The 16382-nt window shown below is 43.3% G+C and overlaps 1 protein-coding gene across 1 annotated transcript in view; it reads right to left on the bottom strand.

Moving 5' to 3' along the window:
* Positions 1–16382, bottom strand: part of LOC102095246 (neural-cadherin) — a 53332-nt gene that overhangs the window by 17896 nt on the left and 19054 nt on the right. Inside the window, exons 8-18 of the mRNA XM_065054010.1 lie at positions 16132–16304; positions 15625–15793; positions 14277–14447; positions 10400–10572; positions 10107–10274; positions 9117–9366; positions 6330–6457; positions 4964–5150; positions 4664–4807; positions 2683–2966; positions 161–1778 (exon numbers count right to left, since the gene is read on the bottom strand). Of these exons, the coding sequence (XP_064910082.1) occupies positions 161–1778; positions 2683–2966; positions 4664–4807; positions 4964–5150; positions 6330–6457; positions 9117–9366; positions 10107–10274; positions 10400–10572; positions 14277–14447; positions 15625–15793; positions 16132–16304 (3465 nt within the window). The remainder of the gene's footprint in view (positions 1–160; positions 1779–2682; positions 2967–4663; positions 4808–4963; positions 5151–6329; positions 6458–9116; positions 9367–10106; positions 10275–10399; positions 10573–14276; positions 14448–15624; positions 15794–16131; positions 16305–16382) is intronic.

Genomic DNA, 16382 nt, shown 5'->3' with positions numbered 1-16382 from the left:
ACACACCTACTGCTCTCTGGTGGGGCTTAAGCAAACTTCAGCAGAACCTTTACTAAGATCTTAGCCTATGTGGAACAGGACAGAGTCCTTTTGTGAATCTCGCTGCTGCTCCTTTGATCTTACTGTTACACTTGGAAGCAAGCATCAGGGAGTGATTTACCATCATAGCTGTAAATGAGACATTCCATGTAGCCAGCAGAATGCGGATGGTCATTTTGGTCCCCAATATTCACGGTCAGCGTGTTGGTGGAGCTCATTGGTGGGATCCCGCTGTCCGTGATCAGGATGGGCAAGTAGAACACTTTGTGCTCTTCCCTGTCAAAGGTACGCAGTGCTGTGAGCAAAGCACTTCCATTCTGGAAGTCCTGCAAGTTGAAGTTAGTCAGACTATCAAAATCACCAAGAAGGTGAAAGGAGAAAGGTGCGCCATTAGCAGCAGTGTCTCGGTCCTTAGCGTACAGCAACGCAGAGGTCTCGTTCATTTGGACGACCTGTGGAGAAGCTGTGTTTTCCCAGACCACTGGATTATAATGAGCCTCAAACTCTGGCCCATTGTCATTTATGTCCTGCAGAGACACTAAAACAGTGGCACTGCCAGTCAAAGGGGGCTGTCCCATATCAGTGGCAATGACAATGAGCTGGTACTGTGCCACTGTCTCATGATCCAGCAGTCCTGCAACTACCACCCACCCATCACTAGCCACAGAGAACTGGCCACCTGGGTCAGATTTGTTTAGCAGGTGGAAAGAAAACCTTCCATTCAGACCAGAATCCAAATCAACAGCAGAAACCTGAACAACTTTGGTGCCAACTGGTGCATCTTCTACCAGTGCAGCCACTTCGTAGGACTGGGGGTAGAAGACGGGAGCATGGTCATTGGAGTCCTCCACATAGATTACGCAGTGAGTGATGCTGAAGAAATCCATGTCCTCTGCTTTCACAGTCAAATTGAACACCCTTTCATGGGGTTTCTCAAAGTCAATCCGCTTTCGTAGCCGGATAAACCCACGGTTGTTGACTTCATCTGTCTCTATGGAGAACTTGCGGTCGTTGTCCCCATCAAGGATGCTGAACGTCACCATGGCATTTTCTCCCTCATCTCTGTCCACAACAGACACCACTGCCACCTCTGTGTTAATACTTGCATTCTCAGAGACAAATGCCGTATAGATCCTTTGCAGGAAGACTGGGGCATGGTCATTTACATCAGTCACCAAAATAGTGGCAGTGCCTGTCCCAGTTAGCCCTCCTCCATCTCTGGCCTCAACCACTACCAGATACTTGTCCTCCTTCTCCCGATCCAGGGACCCGAGCACTGTATAGATGGTGCCGCTAACAGAGTCGATTGAGAACAAGTTCAGATTAATTTCATTTTGGACATTCTGAATGATACTGTATGTTAGTACAGCATTCGTACCAGCCTTTGGGTCATCGAGGTCCACTGCTGTCATTTCGATGACAGAAGTGTCTGCTGGAGAATCCTCAGCAATGTGGCCCATGAAACAGCCATCGAGCACACAGAGGAAAAGGGGTGCATTGTCATTCACATCCCTCACTTCTATGATCACATCTGCAAAGCCAGTCAGTCCCTCTCCTCTCTCATCCGTTGCAAGAACAAGAAAGCGCCATGTTGATCGCTTCTCACGGTCTAGCCTTTTATTTGCGCTGATCTCACCTGTGTTCTCATTGATGCTGAATTCACTACTGGCCCCCTGTCCGTGCAATGAATAGTTAATGGCATTTTGATCAGCCGCTTGGTCGGGGTCTGTTGCAGAAACCTGGAACAAGCCACAGCAGGTAAGTGTTTATGTAAAAGAAAAGGGGAAATCACTATTATTTTATTGATGGCAGTTGGTATTGTGGAGACTAAATAAATAGCATGCATTTTAACAGCAAACATCTGTTGTTTTGAGTGACTCAGGTCAAGTACTCTTTCCATAAAGATCATGCACAGCCTAGAGAAACAAAAAGATCATGTTTAGACAGACCAATATATTCTGCTTCACAGTGTAGAGGAAATAACTACAGGAAGAACCATGTAGAAGTTTTAACAGATCTACTGAGCAAATGTTTTTTAAGAAACTCTTCAGAGCTGGAATACAAAGGCAAGTAAGGGCTGTTCCTCTCTGAGTACACAGAAGGCTGAGAGAGCGGGGTGGCCTTGTATCCCAGCTGACTATCAGCTCAGGCCAGGGAGAACTCCCGGCTCCTGATCTGCACCCAGGGATTGTTTGGGAGACTCGTTGGGTCAGCCCAGCAGCACCCATGCCAGGAACTGCTCTCACAACAGAATGAAGATGATTGAGTTCCAGAGTCAAAGAACAACCCTTAGTAATGTTTGTTTGGTAGTATAAATGCAGCCAAAGTGTTTGTGACTTAAATGCATGAGGTACACGTGCCAACCACGCTATATGCTTATACAGTTATACAAAACATGCTAACTCTGCTTTGTAAAGGAAAGCCATCACATTTTTCAACATTTATGCTGGTCAAGGGACCAAGTCCGTCACAGAAATTCAAAGAGGCCCTCTTTATCATCTCTTTTACAGAAAGTTGCTAGCTAAATGCTAATACCAGGGCTCACCCATCCTGACAGAACTATTTCTTTGGATTAGTAGGAATGGAAGGGATTGAGCTGAATAAAAAGTCAGGTTTTACCCTGCTTTGTGCAAACTACTTTACCTTTAGTACAAATACAGGCAGATCTGTGAGCTCCTCCAAGACACTGCCCTGATACTCGTTCTGCAGGAAGACTGGTGCTTCGTCATTCTTATTGATGACATTGATGATGATAAGAGTGTGGTTTTCCCATTTTCCATCAGAAGCTACAAGCCGAAGCTCATAACGTTGTTCTTGTTCATAATCCAGAGGCTGAGTGATGAAGACAGTTCCAACCTCAGGTTCCACATCAAAAACTCCTTTCAGATTTCCTGATGTGATCTGATACCTTAGTTTGGCATTTGCACCTAGAAGAGAAAGCAAATGACCACTGCCTGTCCACTCTCTGAATGCTCAATGCAGCCATGCACAGCGGACAAGTATCCAAGAGAAACCTTATTTGCCCAGACTGATAAAGTGTGTGTGGGAGATAAAACACAGACAGAGCCACAAACAGCATGATCCATGTATGTAATTTGAAGGGGTTGTGTAGGGTAGTAGGGAGTTAGGTCTGCACTTGTATTCACAAACATAATTCTCAGTCACAGACAAGCACGTGTTTATTGATAATGAAGGAATTATGTGCCTCTAATTTATCGTACATTCATTTGCCAATAATAAAAAAATAACACCCTATTAAAATACTAGAAGCTATTTTTTCTTAATGTTTCCTAAACCTCACATTTAAAATGCCAACGTTCCTTGATTGTTGTTTTTTTTTTAACCACTGGATGGTGCTAAAATACAACAGAAGTCCTCTTTTTGTGCAAGAATTAATCTCTAGAAGAACATTTCACCTGCATAAGAGCTGTTGTTTGACTGTTGCAAAACATTTAGGAATTAACAAAAAATGTTTGGTGCTTCATGTTTACTTATTTGAAAAGGAAAAAAAAAACCCATGACATTGCATTTCAGGACAAAAAGTCATTTCCCAAATAAAATAGGTGATAGCTAGTAGTAGAAAGAATATTGAGCATTTTAAGTTGTGAGTCATCTGCGGATGAGGAGACTAGAGCAACATGGATAGCAAGAAACTGAAAAGGCTGTGCTCGGAAGGGCTTTTCTGCCTTTGCAGCCTGTCTTTCAGCATCACTTCCTAGCTGCTTTTGCCAAATCCTCTCAAGTGCAGCAGCTGAGTTTAAAAGACCTCTTCTCCATTATGGGCACCAAGAGGCACTGGCATTAGAGCACAGCCACCAAAAGGAATGGTCAACTCCCACCTGCTCTCAGCAACATGCTCCTCTGGTGCTCATTTGGACTCTGTCACCAACCCACCAGCTTGCTTTCCTTTCTACCAATGAGTTTGTTTTCCTCCAGCAAGTTGAGCTGGACCAACTCAAGAAAGGAGCAAAAAGGCCCCAGCAGAAGCAAAGCTGAGGACTGACTGGTGCATGCTGTTGGACTGGCTCAGCACGTCTGGCCTCACCACACCATAGGAAAAGTTTCACACCATCAGAGCTGAGGTAACACTGTGAGTCCCAAAAGGTCTAGCTTTCCCCTTTTTTGGCCTGCCTTATTCTTGCCTTCTCCTTGACTTCACTTCTGGCCATGTCATGCCACATTTTCTACTGTTCAACAAATTATTCCACAAGCAGATTCAACTCCTTAATTTAAGAAAAAGCACACAGGTTTGATTTCCTTGCAATAGCAATAAATAAAACTGGCTCACAGGCAGCTCTGTAAAGCCCGGGAGTCAGCACAAATCAAGCACGTGCTCAGGACTGAGTTTTTGTGTTACCTCTAGTGAAGTTACAGCAGGGTTGTGATTCCAGGTGATTTCATTCTGCCCCAAAGAGATTGCCAGCTAGCTTAAGCTTTGCACTGCAAACCTAAGCACCTAATAGAAGAAAACGCTGCCATGTGCCCCGTACTTGTCTCCTCACTTTCACAAATGCTTAATCATTTCTTGAATACAAAGATTTGTTTGCCATGAAGGAAGTAGCCCTATACACAATACAGAGTAATACTAAGAAGAATTAAAGATGTGCAGGGCAGGCTTACTCACCTTCATCTTCATCATGTGCTGTTGCTGTCACAACAGGACTCCCAACATCCCTGTCCTCATCTATGCTGACCTCATACACTGACCGAGGAAATGCTGGAGCATTGTCATTCACATCACTGACAAAAATCCTTACGTAGGCTGTGTCTAAGGAGGTGCAAGAGGAATAGGCAGACTAGAAATGGCAGAGGTAGAACACCTTGTTCAATTCCAGACAGCTCACATTCCCCTCAATTCCAGAAAAGTTAAGGAACCCAACCCCTATTATATTTTACCCAGTATATAATTCCTCATTTGTTTTACCTGTGTTGGGATGCCCATGAACACCAGGTCTAGCAGATTCTGAAGAGTCCTGAGACTGAACTTCAATCAAGTAAGAGGCTCTTTTCTCTCTGTCAAAAGATGCATGGGTGGAAATAACTCCTGTCTCAGGCTCAATAGTGAAGAACTGGTAATCCCCACTTGCATCTTTCAATATTAAGTAGTGAACCTAAAAATGAAATAGTTAAGAGAGGGTGTGTTTTCCACTTCCATTTGCACGTTCAAATGTTGTGAGCTCCCCCTTCCCTAGTAGCCTCCCGGGGCTGTCAGCAAACTAGCAAGACTCTAAGGAAAGACAGTTCATCTTGATAGAATTTTTTGTAGTCTTTTGCTCATTTTGAAATTAAAACCCCCCAGAATTTTCAAACATAACAGCTGTACCAATCATATCAAAGCCCATGAAGCCCAGTATCTAAACTCCAACAGTGGCCAGTAGGAGCAATTAAGAAAGAACATGAATAACAGAAGGACAGAGAATGCATGGAATGACACCTTCCCTGGTGTCTCAGCTTCTAGCAACCCATTGTGCTTCTGATCTCAAAAAAAACAGGGCTGAGAGTTTGGGTCTGGTTCAACAGGACTGAACAAATGAAAACCTCCACTGATGAAAGCTATTCAAACTCTTCCCTTTAACAAAGATTTGGCTTCCTCCTCTGAAAAAAACATTTTCACCCCCACCCCCAAGTCATGCCCAGCGCACCACCATGCATTGCTACCACACAGGTTGTTCTTCAGAAGGTGCAAAATGAAAGTTTCAGAACAGCAAACCTCTACTAGCCAGAGTTCTCTCCCAGAAAAGCTAGTAGGATTTTTGGAAAAGGCTCAGGAAAATGCACAGAAAATATGCAGTTTCCTTCATAACACTGCATTTTCCAAGGGTTGGGTTATTATGACAATGACAGTCATACGTTGGTTTGACCAACCCTTTGACCAGTGATGGTGAAATGAAATGTTATTTAATTGACCATATTTAAACAACCGTATTTCACTGACCATAATAATTGATGGTCAATTAAACAATGAACTGAAGAGGCAAGAGTTTGGAAACACATTCTGCAGTCACCTCCACTTGCCATGGGAGCTACTCTGAGAATCATGCAGGAGGGCTTGGTCATAGTTGCTGGATCGGGATGAGCTGCTGTAATGCAGGATCCCAAGATCATGAACAGCATCTTTACTGCCTGCATCCCATATTATGCACTTCAGCCATATGCTAGGCAAATGCTTGACAAGTGCTATAACAAGTGTTCGTGTCTCATTACCCTGTCACTTCTGTCTGTGCACTCTCACTAATTGCAGTACTAAAACTTGCCTATTTGGAGGAAAAGAACTGAATGCAAGGTCAAACCTGTCCATGAAGGCCAGAATCCAAGTCCGTAGCTAACACCTGAACCACAGAAGTGCCAACATCAGCTCCTTCTGGCACTGACACCTCATAGTTAGAAGACACGAAGAATGGAACATTATCATTGACATCTGAAAAAAGAGGTGAGGGGAACCATGGTGAGAAAATGTTTGAAGACTTTCTTTTACTGTATTTTTTTCCATAGTCGTAATTTTGCTTGCAGAAACAAGTTGCATTGTTCATAGTAAGAAGCAATCTTGCTTTGAGTCAGCTGTCAGGAGGCATTTTATAGACATTCAGCAGTTTCTGGGAGACATTTGCCTAACCTCAGCTAAGATACTAGCTAATGATTTGACTGGCAATCTTCTTTTAGTAATTCAGTGAATGCCAGGACCAGGAAGCCTTTCATCCACAGACTATAAAGAGCTGCTCATCTACAGCAGTAGTTAATTTCAGCATTTTAATTAAGGGCTGATTAACATACAATGGAAATTAAAATTGCTGAATCTATAGAGTTGACAAAGACTGCGTGTAAAACAGCCTTTCCTGGCCTCTGCAGGGCAGCACCGCCACAGTTATATTAGGCTGTAGGACCTAATGATTACGTAGGATGCAGTTTCACATTAGGTGCTCTCATCTAACTCCTGGCTGATGTCCAAAGGAACCATGCTGATCTTCCCACTCTTGCCATCCTGCTCTGAGCCACGCGACCCCCTTCTCATGAGCCAGATCACACAGCCCCGTGTCAACAGTGCTCATTTTGTTGCTCACAGAGAAGACTGACTTTCTGGAGACAACGGGGCTAACTGATCTGACACTCTCTGTAGCTGCATATCGCCAGACCCAACACAAGGGACACGGTGAAGGAAAGGAAGGACTGCCCCAGTGGTGGCCATCTGCAGGCAGGTCGGATGAGGCACAACAAACAGCCAAGTTAAGCTTACATCAGTGCTGGTCCTGCTTGTCTTCCTTGCCTGACCTCTGCAGAGAGCTAAACTGGAAAAGGTATGTCCAGTGTTTTGAAGAACCAGTTTCTGACACATTTTCTCCCTAAAACTGCTGTGCAGGAGCAGGCGGGCACAAGGGAACGGCAGGAGAACTGTGGCAGCACCGACTCGGATCTGTTTAAACTGCTCTGGAACCATGTCCTCCTGCTCAACCCATGACAAATCAGTCTGGTGTCCCTCTTTGTCTGTGATATGAATAAACTCAGAAATGCTGCATACTCCCCTACATCTTTTTGCACTTTCCGCAGTTTAACAGCCACATTTTTAAAAAATCATTTTCCTATTTTAAGAAAGTCATTTTCCTCTGTTGTGGCACAGTGCCAAAACAGAGGAGCCATAACCACAGTTCCTCAGATCTATCTGTCTTTAGGAAGTGCAAACAAAATTCTTAATATCTCATTCTAAAAACTCTTAAGTACACATTTAGTTCTGCTACTGCCACATGACTCCATTGATTCTGACACACAACTATTTGCACAACCAGTGTCTTAAATTACTTTTGTTTTTTTTAATTTAAGTTGTCGGTGTGGGCTCCTGTAAATCCCATTTTTCTTTCTCTCATATGCATAATCATCTGTGAAAACTTCTAAGAGTTTGGGGTTTTTTTCCCTTCATATTTTATAAAAGAGAATATGTCTTGTTAGAGATAAATTTCAACAAATTCACTGAGCAATGTAAGGAAAACAAGATGCTATAAAAGACTTACTTTTCTGTGTGCTTGTGCATACGAAACTTTCTGGTGGTTATTTCGCTCTTAAAGGTGTTTAACTCACTTTTTTCTCTCACTAATGGATACGTGTGTGTAAAACCTTTTTCCTATGAAATACTGAGTTATTGAAAAAATATTTCTGCTGGTGAACAAAATGAAATTTCTGCCAAATTCTGACAACAGTAACAGCACTATAGGAAAAAAATTTGGGATGGGGTCCATAACCTACAGTGAGGCTCAGACCCTGACTTGAAGCACTCTTGCTCTACAAACCTGAAGGGTTTTTGCCTGGAAGTCAGGACAACGCTGTGATAAAGTGAAGCAGGGAAGCTGGATTCCCATTCAAATCATGACTTAGGCCTCTCATTTCCATGGTGGTGAGTGAGACAAATGTTTTTGCTGGAGACTTCACTTATTCATGTTTTAATCTAAATGTCTGTATATGAAAAAGAACTCCATTACTGCTTCAAAAAGCAGGGATTAAAATCAGGTGTATAGTTTCATGTGTATCTATAGTAGAGCCTTACAAAAAGATCCCACTATAGGAGGGTTGGATCAAATCTTTGAAGACTGTACCTATTGTCAGGACCCTTGCATTTTCATTTCTACAGTTCTAACCTCGATGTTGAATAGAAAATTCTGAATGCAACAACCACCTCTAAACAGATTTGGCTTCTGTTTGGTATCTATATGAGCTGTTTCTCTTTCTATAGCACAAAACATTTCTAGTAATACTTGTCTCCTTTCAATAGGTTGGGGACACTTACTAGATTCTCACTCCTATCAAAAGAAAACCTTTGCAATTACACTTATAGAAGCAGGCACTAGTGTTGTGTAAATATTCACACAGCCCATTTTTGCGTTATCACATTTTCACATTTTATAGTTGCACACAGAAATTGTCTCAGACAGACCTTCCCAATGATGGCACCAACTTCCTTCTACAGTATAGAAACATACAAAGCATTCTTAGGTAGCTTGTCACTGGTGGTACTTTAATTTGTGATGTGACTAAATAAGTAAATAAAAACACTCTTGTTCTGAATGAGCTGTTCTAACAGCAGCAGAGCTTACCTGTTACATTCACACAAACAGTGGTAAAGGATGCTAAAGGGGTCATTGCTACGTTTTGTGCCCGGACTGTCAGGGTGAAAAACTTAGTTGTCTCGAAGTCAAGTGGTTCAGCGACTAGAAGAGAAGCAGATCCATCAGCTCTGTTTGGCTTCAGATAGAAACGAACTGGCATGTTAGTCTCTGGAACTTGACCCTCCTCCAGGTTATACGTAACCCTGGGATCACCAAGTGGGGATGTGGCTTTGATGGTCTGAAGAAGAAAAGAACCATGACATATGTTCATGAAGCATGGTATTGTAAGTGTTAAATGTGCAGCTTGATGGCAAGAACATACATGCATATATGTTCTTCAAGAACATACACGCCTGTATGACTTGGATAACAGACAGAAGAGAAACAGTTTACAGAGCTGATTTTCATTTTACAACATTTAGGTTTGCTGCAGGTCTTCAATCAGCAGTAAATTTACCTGCCTGTAAATACGTCAAGCAAAAACTCCATCCCTCCTCCCTCCTCCTTCCAAAATCAAAGCAAGCCAAAAGGAGACTGTTTCTCTACTGAGTGGTTCATTTTACCAGGCAAGATACAGACACAATCTAAATTGTTTGCAAGTGCTTGGATATTACATGCAGGAGGAGGAAGGCAGGAATTATCTGGCAATTTATAGAAGAGACTATCCTTAAAGAATAATTCCGTACAGGTTAAAAAAGAACTGGACATGGGTCTTGCTTCTCATTTAAAGCTGCTGCCTGCAGGAACACACCCTGAGGGCTGTTGGTCACTGTGAAAATTGCTGCCAGCTGAAATGCCAGCCTGTTCAGCAAATAGTACTCCTCAGACACTAACAGGATAGGATACACAGCGGTGAAGGCTGACAAGGAAACAGCACAAGGCAGTAAGGTTGCAGAGGGAGCATCCACGCACTCTTAACATGGAGACAGAGCACAACAGAGGAAGAAGTTGAAACGAAGAAGGAGGGAAGTAACATACCACTATTTTGGTGTCACGAATGGTGTTTTCGGGGATGGTTACCCAGTATCTGCTCTGCTCCCACTGAGGCGGCTGGCTGAGAGCATTAGTGACAGTTACCGTCAGCTCCACACTGCTGCTTCTGTTCCCTCCATCTGTCACTATGATATAGCGACTAATGCGTGTTGTCTGTGAAATGAAGAAGATCAAGGATATTTGCAAACCATTTTGTAGAAATCAAGAAATTGCAATTAACCCTTTGCAGTGGATTTGAGGGGTGAGAGGTTGTGCTGTTCCAAGCACAGTTACTTTACCTGGGACAGCGGGTGGTTCACATATACCCAGCCTGTGCTGGGGTTGATCTGGAAGTATTCCAGCTGATGCTCCAACATAGAGTACGTGATGGCAGCATTCGTGCCTTGGTCACTGTCATGAGCTGCAACACGGAGGAAACTTGTCCCCACTGGAGTGTCTTCGCTGAGGAAGTCTTTGAAGAGACAAAGGTATTGTCAGCAGGTCTTGCTCTGTTTTACCAGGCTGTACATAAAAGAAATACTACTGTAAGACCTCATAGTCCCCGTCACATGAGATCAAATGTTTCTGCAATGAGGCAGGTTATAAGTACTGTCATTAAGTGTCTACAGCCTTCTCTCAGCTTCCCCTTCCCTTTCCCCTGACATGTTGGTTGTTAAGTCAGATGCTGGTGAAGCAGGTTTAGTGATGATGCCGTTTCCAGCACTTGTGCCTCTTCATAGCAGTGCTGGCAAACCCCAAAGCCACCCGTCTGCTGCTTAGATCACAGCCCAGGTTGCTGGGCTCAGCTGCTGATAAAAGCAGGCTGTCACCAAAAGGAACTTCTTGTGAATTGAATTAATCCTGAATGTGAGCAGCGGCAGCATCGCCAGCAGGAGGCAGTAGGTAATCGCAAAGCATGAAGACTCAGGTCAAAGTGAAGTTCCCCCAAACACCCCAGTGTTTTGGAGAAGCTGCCCAGGGCAAGGGCAATGAGCACTTCATAGAATCACAGAATAGTTTGGGTTGGAAGGGATATTCAAAGGTCATCTAGTCCAGCCCCCCGCAATGAGTAGGGACATCTTCAACTAGACCAGGTTGCTCAGAGCCCCATCCAGCCTGGTCCTGAATGTTTCCAGGGATGGGGCATCTACCGTCTCTCTGGGCAACCTGTGCCAGTGTTTCACCACCCTCATGGTAAAAAATTTCTTCCTCATGTGCATTCTGAACCTCCTCTCTTTTAATTTAAAACCATTACCCCCTGTCTTCCCATAACAGGCCCTGCTAAAAAGTCTGTCTCCGTCTTTCTTGTAGGCCCCTTTTAAGTACTAAAAGGCCACAATTAGGCCTCCCCAGAGCCTTCTCTTCTCCAGGCTGAACAACCCCAACTCTCTCAACTTGTCCTCACAGAAGAGGAGTTCCAGCACTCTGGTCATTTTTGTGCCCTCCTCTGGATCCTCTCTAACAGGTCCATGTCTTTCCTTTTCATACATATCCCTTTCCTTAGGTCTCACTCCCTGTTCCCACCAAGCCACCTGAAACAGAGGGTGTGCCTTTGTGTCCATAGTTATAGACAGACCAGTCCCTCTTTGAACCTGCTTTTATAAATATCATCTAAAAATCTGGTGGCAAAGAGTCGCAGAGATGAAGTACCCATTGCATAGAAAAGTAATCCATTTTGTCTTTCAAAAGCCTGATTCCTGGCAGGGACATCAACAAAATGATGGGAAACCATGAACAGTCATTTCTTACTCCCCTCCTGTCTGAGAGGAATTGTTTCATACAAAGCTATCACAGCACTGCTTGTTGCATCTTTTCCGTACCCCAGTCTTTAGATTGCTCTGATCTGACTTTGGTACTGCTCTTCCCCCCATCCTCAGCCATCCAGTCCCAATTCCTCCTCCAAGTAGGTACGGGTGCTTGCCTGATGGAGTTTTTGAGCCATTTCCATGCACTAAGGCTCCATCAGCTCAGTGTGTTGAAACAGCCGTGGCAGTGGGAAGGCTGTTGCAGTTGGGTTTAGACAACCATGTCAGTCTAGTTAATCACTTCTTGTTCAGAAAGTGTTCGATATCATTGATCTCCCTTGTATGTGGCTCCTTTAGCAATTTTTAGATGACACAATCAGATTTGCATGCTATTTATAGAGTGGGGTGGCCATATTTTATGTTTTAATATATACAGTCTGTGGCAGTGGGACAGTAAAACCTTAAACCACCACAACCACTTGCTCCGTGAACACATATTTGAACTTTAATTAGCTTCCATCATCCCCCAGGATATTTAATTGGTCTACGATTCATGTCCCTGGTATGTCAGTAACAGCTAAAGCTACTCTCAAAAGAGATTCACTTGCACTAAAATAGATTAATGAAAATAGATTTTTTTTTTCTAATAAACACTGTGAAATATCCTTTTAATGTTTAAACTTATGCTTTTAGAGTCAAATCCTGTGAAATCGCATGGTAAGAAAATATACAAAACAACTTGGAAGGGCCCTACTTTCTCATTTCATGTACTTCTGCTTGCTGCTGGCATAACTGACTTACTATACCATCCCTACTGCACCAAGATAAGCATTTCTTTAATGTCTGTTTTGCAGGCAGATGATAAGATTATTTGACCAACATCCTAATGCAGAGCAATAAAGAAAGAGCAGTTTCCAGGAAGAACAGAAACCTATGACTAATGGCATATGATCTTGTTAGAGAAAAAGCTATTTTTAATTCTGTGACGTACAAACATTGATTACCTATGTATAGATGATGGAAAAGCACTATGCATAAAGTGACCTCATTATCTGTAGTTTCCCCATCCCAAAGGGCTGCCTTTGCTTTAGGACCTTTGGTGGTTCCCTGTGCTCATTAAAACAATAAAAAAGTCTGCCTGTTCCTCAGAAGTGCCAAAGTCGCCATGATTACCAAATGCAACCTCTTGGCTTCACCACTTCTGAAAAAAAACAATCCTGGGAAATTTCACCTGAAACACATGTTTGAAGGTAGAGTAGAAAAGTTCACCTTTGCACAAACGTTACCTTTACCTCAAGGACTTCTCTGCTCTGTCTGAAAATATTTCTCTCCAGTGAGATCACTCCCACCTGGTTTCTCAGTGCTGCTTTGGCCAGGTTTGCAGAAAATCCTGGTAGAAATGCAGAAATGCCTATTCCTAATCTGCGTATTTTAACCAATGTGGCACTTGGAGTTAGTCACTATAAGATACTCTAAAAGGTGCAACACAACTTTCTTTCCATCCTTGTGCCTAACTCCAAAGCGTAGATGTATTCTTCGACTATTTCCTAGCAGGTCATTTCTCCTTGTTAAAATCCTGCCATATAACCATCCAACCTCTTTTTGAATCCTGCTGGCCTCTGTGATGCTAAAGATGACTTATTTATGAGCCATATTCATTTTAATAAGTCACTGGTCACTATTTGACTTTTCCATAGAAGTGGCAGAACATCTCCAAATGGGAGTTGTCACATTCTTGGTGAGGCAATTATGCAAGGAAGGGCTGATCCTCATCCAGCAACTAGGGAGTACACTTGTCACTTGTAGGTGACATCAAGTGTAGAGAGTCCCCGTGTAGTGAAGTGCAGGATTTTTTACTGGAGAAGCATCAAGTAAAATTAAAGGAAAGACTGATGAAAAGCACATCATGTGGGGAATGGCACCAGGGCAAATGGGCAAAGGCATCTCAGCAGTGCAATTACAGGAGGCATCAGGGCTCCCAGTCAGTTGCAGGCTAGAAGCCAATGATTTCGGGCTGACAAGAGATAAAGAGCACTCCAGCCTCTTCAAATGAAGGTCCTGTGTTCCAGAGACACAGATGACAATTGCTCTTCTAGCTGGGGCTGATGACTTCTCAGCTAGGATGCTGTGTTTTGTTTTGGGGCATCAAATAAAAATTCAGTGTGCAGAAAAACTAGGCAATGAAAAGTCACAAAGGAAAGGAATCACATCTGCCTAATTTGTAGGAGTGAATACTGTCAGTATTTTTAAGAGTATTGCAATGAATATGCCACAAGGACAGTGATCGGTTCTGCATATTTCTACCGATAATCGCTTAAGAGGTAACTGGCTTAGCGGAAAAGGAAGACTGGTCACCTAAACTGACCATTTTTATACGGAACTACTAACCAGGCTCACGTTGTGGTACTGAGACAAGTGGTTAAACACTCACACTGATAGCGACTGTTCTCAAACTTGGGATCGTTGTCGTTGACGTCAGCAATGAGGACGGTGACCTGACACACACCGATCAGTGGTTCCTGTGCCTGGTCGGTGGCAGTGACAGACAGCGTGTACTCCCTCTGCTGCTCCCGGTCAAAACTCTGTGTGGTCGTGATGACCCCTGGGAACACAGACACCTCTTGTCCTGCGTGTCACAGCCTCGGTACTGAATTTGCAGAAATGGAGCAGCACATCTCCCACACAAGAGGAAGCTCTGACCGCACGCAGCACAACCATCAAGTTTAATCCACACCAACCCTGCAATGCATGTCTTGGACAAGACCAACTCCAATTCCCCTGTCTCTCCTCACATGCCACACACTACCAGGACTCAACAGCTTTCTCCTCCTCATTGAGAGGCATCTCTTAGGTTTATGCCAGTGACAGTCCAAGTAACTTAATATTTCAAAACCAGCTCATTATTTCTCTGGGAAAGAGTCACCACAGAAGGCACAAATGATGTGACCAAATTCATCTCTACTATGGGAACTGGAGGATGCTTCATCGAACAGATTGAAATAGGGTAGACTCACATAGCTCAGTTAATAAATTGAACAATTTTCTCCCAGTACACAACTTTTCCTCTCCACTGACCAGGTCTCTCCCTGTCTCAGCTCTTTTCTTCTGTTTTGGAGACTTTAAATCAGCTTGCTGGAGGCCACTCCCAGACCTGTCTCTGCTATGCCAGAGACCGGGATTCTGCTGCTCTTTTGTTGGTCCTTCCAGTCTCCTGTACAGTCTTGGACATGCAAATACCACACCTTACTGTTTTGACTATAGAAACATCAACAAGTTTTATAACACCTTCATCTGAAATGCATCAAGACTGTCTGTCACTGCCCTGTTCTGGCAAGAGAGTTTTGCCTCTATATGCACCACCTGGACCTCCTATTTGTGCATGAGATGAGAAATAAACCATTTTAAAGAACTGTCAGGCCACACTGAAGGGAAGAATAAACTCAAGCTGTTAGAGTCACACTTTCTGCTCTGCATTCTTACAGCTACACTTGATCCAACAGGTGGACAACTGATACAGAATAGGTTTTTATCTTCTTATTGTACTGGTGTTTGTTTCCCTACTTAATTTGTCATTTAAATCACTGTCATCTAAATTCAATGTATTTTCATGGCTATCCCTAGTCTTAACTTTTTTCATTGCTTATTCTGTAAGCTACTATAGGTAACCCTGCAGTTACACTGTTAAAGCATGAGCCCACATGGACACACTCATACAGTGGCATTCTCATTACAATTCAATAGCGTTTTCATTTTATCTCAGTAACTTGAAAGCTACTGACCTGTGTCTGGGTCAATGCTGAAGCCTAGGGAAGCTCCATCTTGGTGCATGAGCCCATACTTCACCTCTCCGTTGACACCGAGGTCTGCATCATGGGCTTCTACCTGTAGCACGTACGTGCCTGGAGGCTGATTCTCCAGAACCCAGGTGCTGTCGCTGTAGTAAGCACACTAAAAACACACCCAAACATCCAGCCCTATACATTACACAGAGCCACAGGAATTTGTTGCACAGTGTCAATATTTCTTCCAGCACAAGAGAAGAACTCAGAGGAAAATAACTTCTATTACTTATACTCACAAAGAAATCCAGCTCTAAGGGAGAGGACAGAAAAAAAGCTTTATACTTTAAGTATGAAGAAAGCTATTAATAGCTGTGTGTTCACTTATAGATGCATTCTGCTCTGCAAACACAGTCCTTTGAGCCCCCCAGCAACCACCAGAAGCCAAAAAGAGTCTATAACCCCAATTATGGATGGGAAAAGAATAGCTGCAGAGAGACACCTTACCTCTCTGAAGACAGGCTTGTTGTTATTAATGTCATTAACTCCTACAATAACCTCAGCAAAGCTGCTGAGAGGGGTGGGTCCCCCCGAGGCGTTGTCATCTATCGCGGTGATGTTCAGTGTGTATTGTGGCCCTTTCAGGTTGGGAGGTGGGTTGCTGCGGAGTCTAATGATACCTAAATTTTGAAACATAAAGTGTCATCTTATTTTACTATGTAAACAAGCACACAAAATGAAGTAAGCATCACATTTCT

The sequence above is a fragment of the Columba livia genome, chromosome 2 (genome assembly GCF_036013475.1).
Source record: "Columba livia isolate bColLiv1 breed racing homer chromosome 2, bColLiv1.pat.W.v2, whole genome shotgun sequence".
Classification (NCBI taxonomy): Eukaryota; Metazoa; Chordata; class Aves; order Columbiformes; family Columbidae; genus Columba; species Columba livia.
The sequence above is the reverse complement of the archived record's forward strand: the minus strand, read 5'-3'. Positions and strand labels throughout refer to the sequence as shown.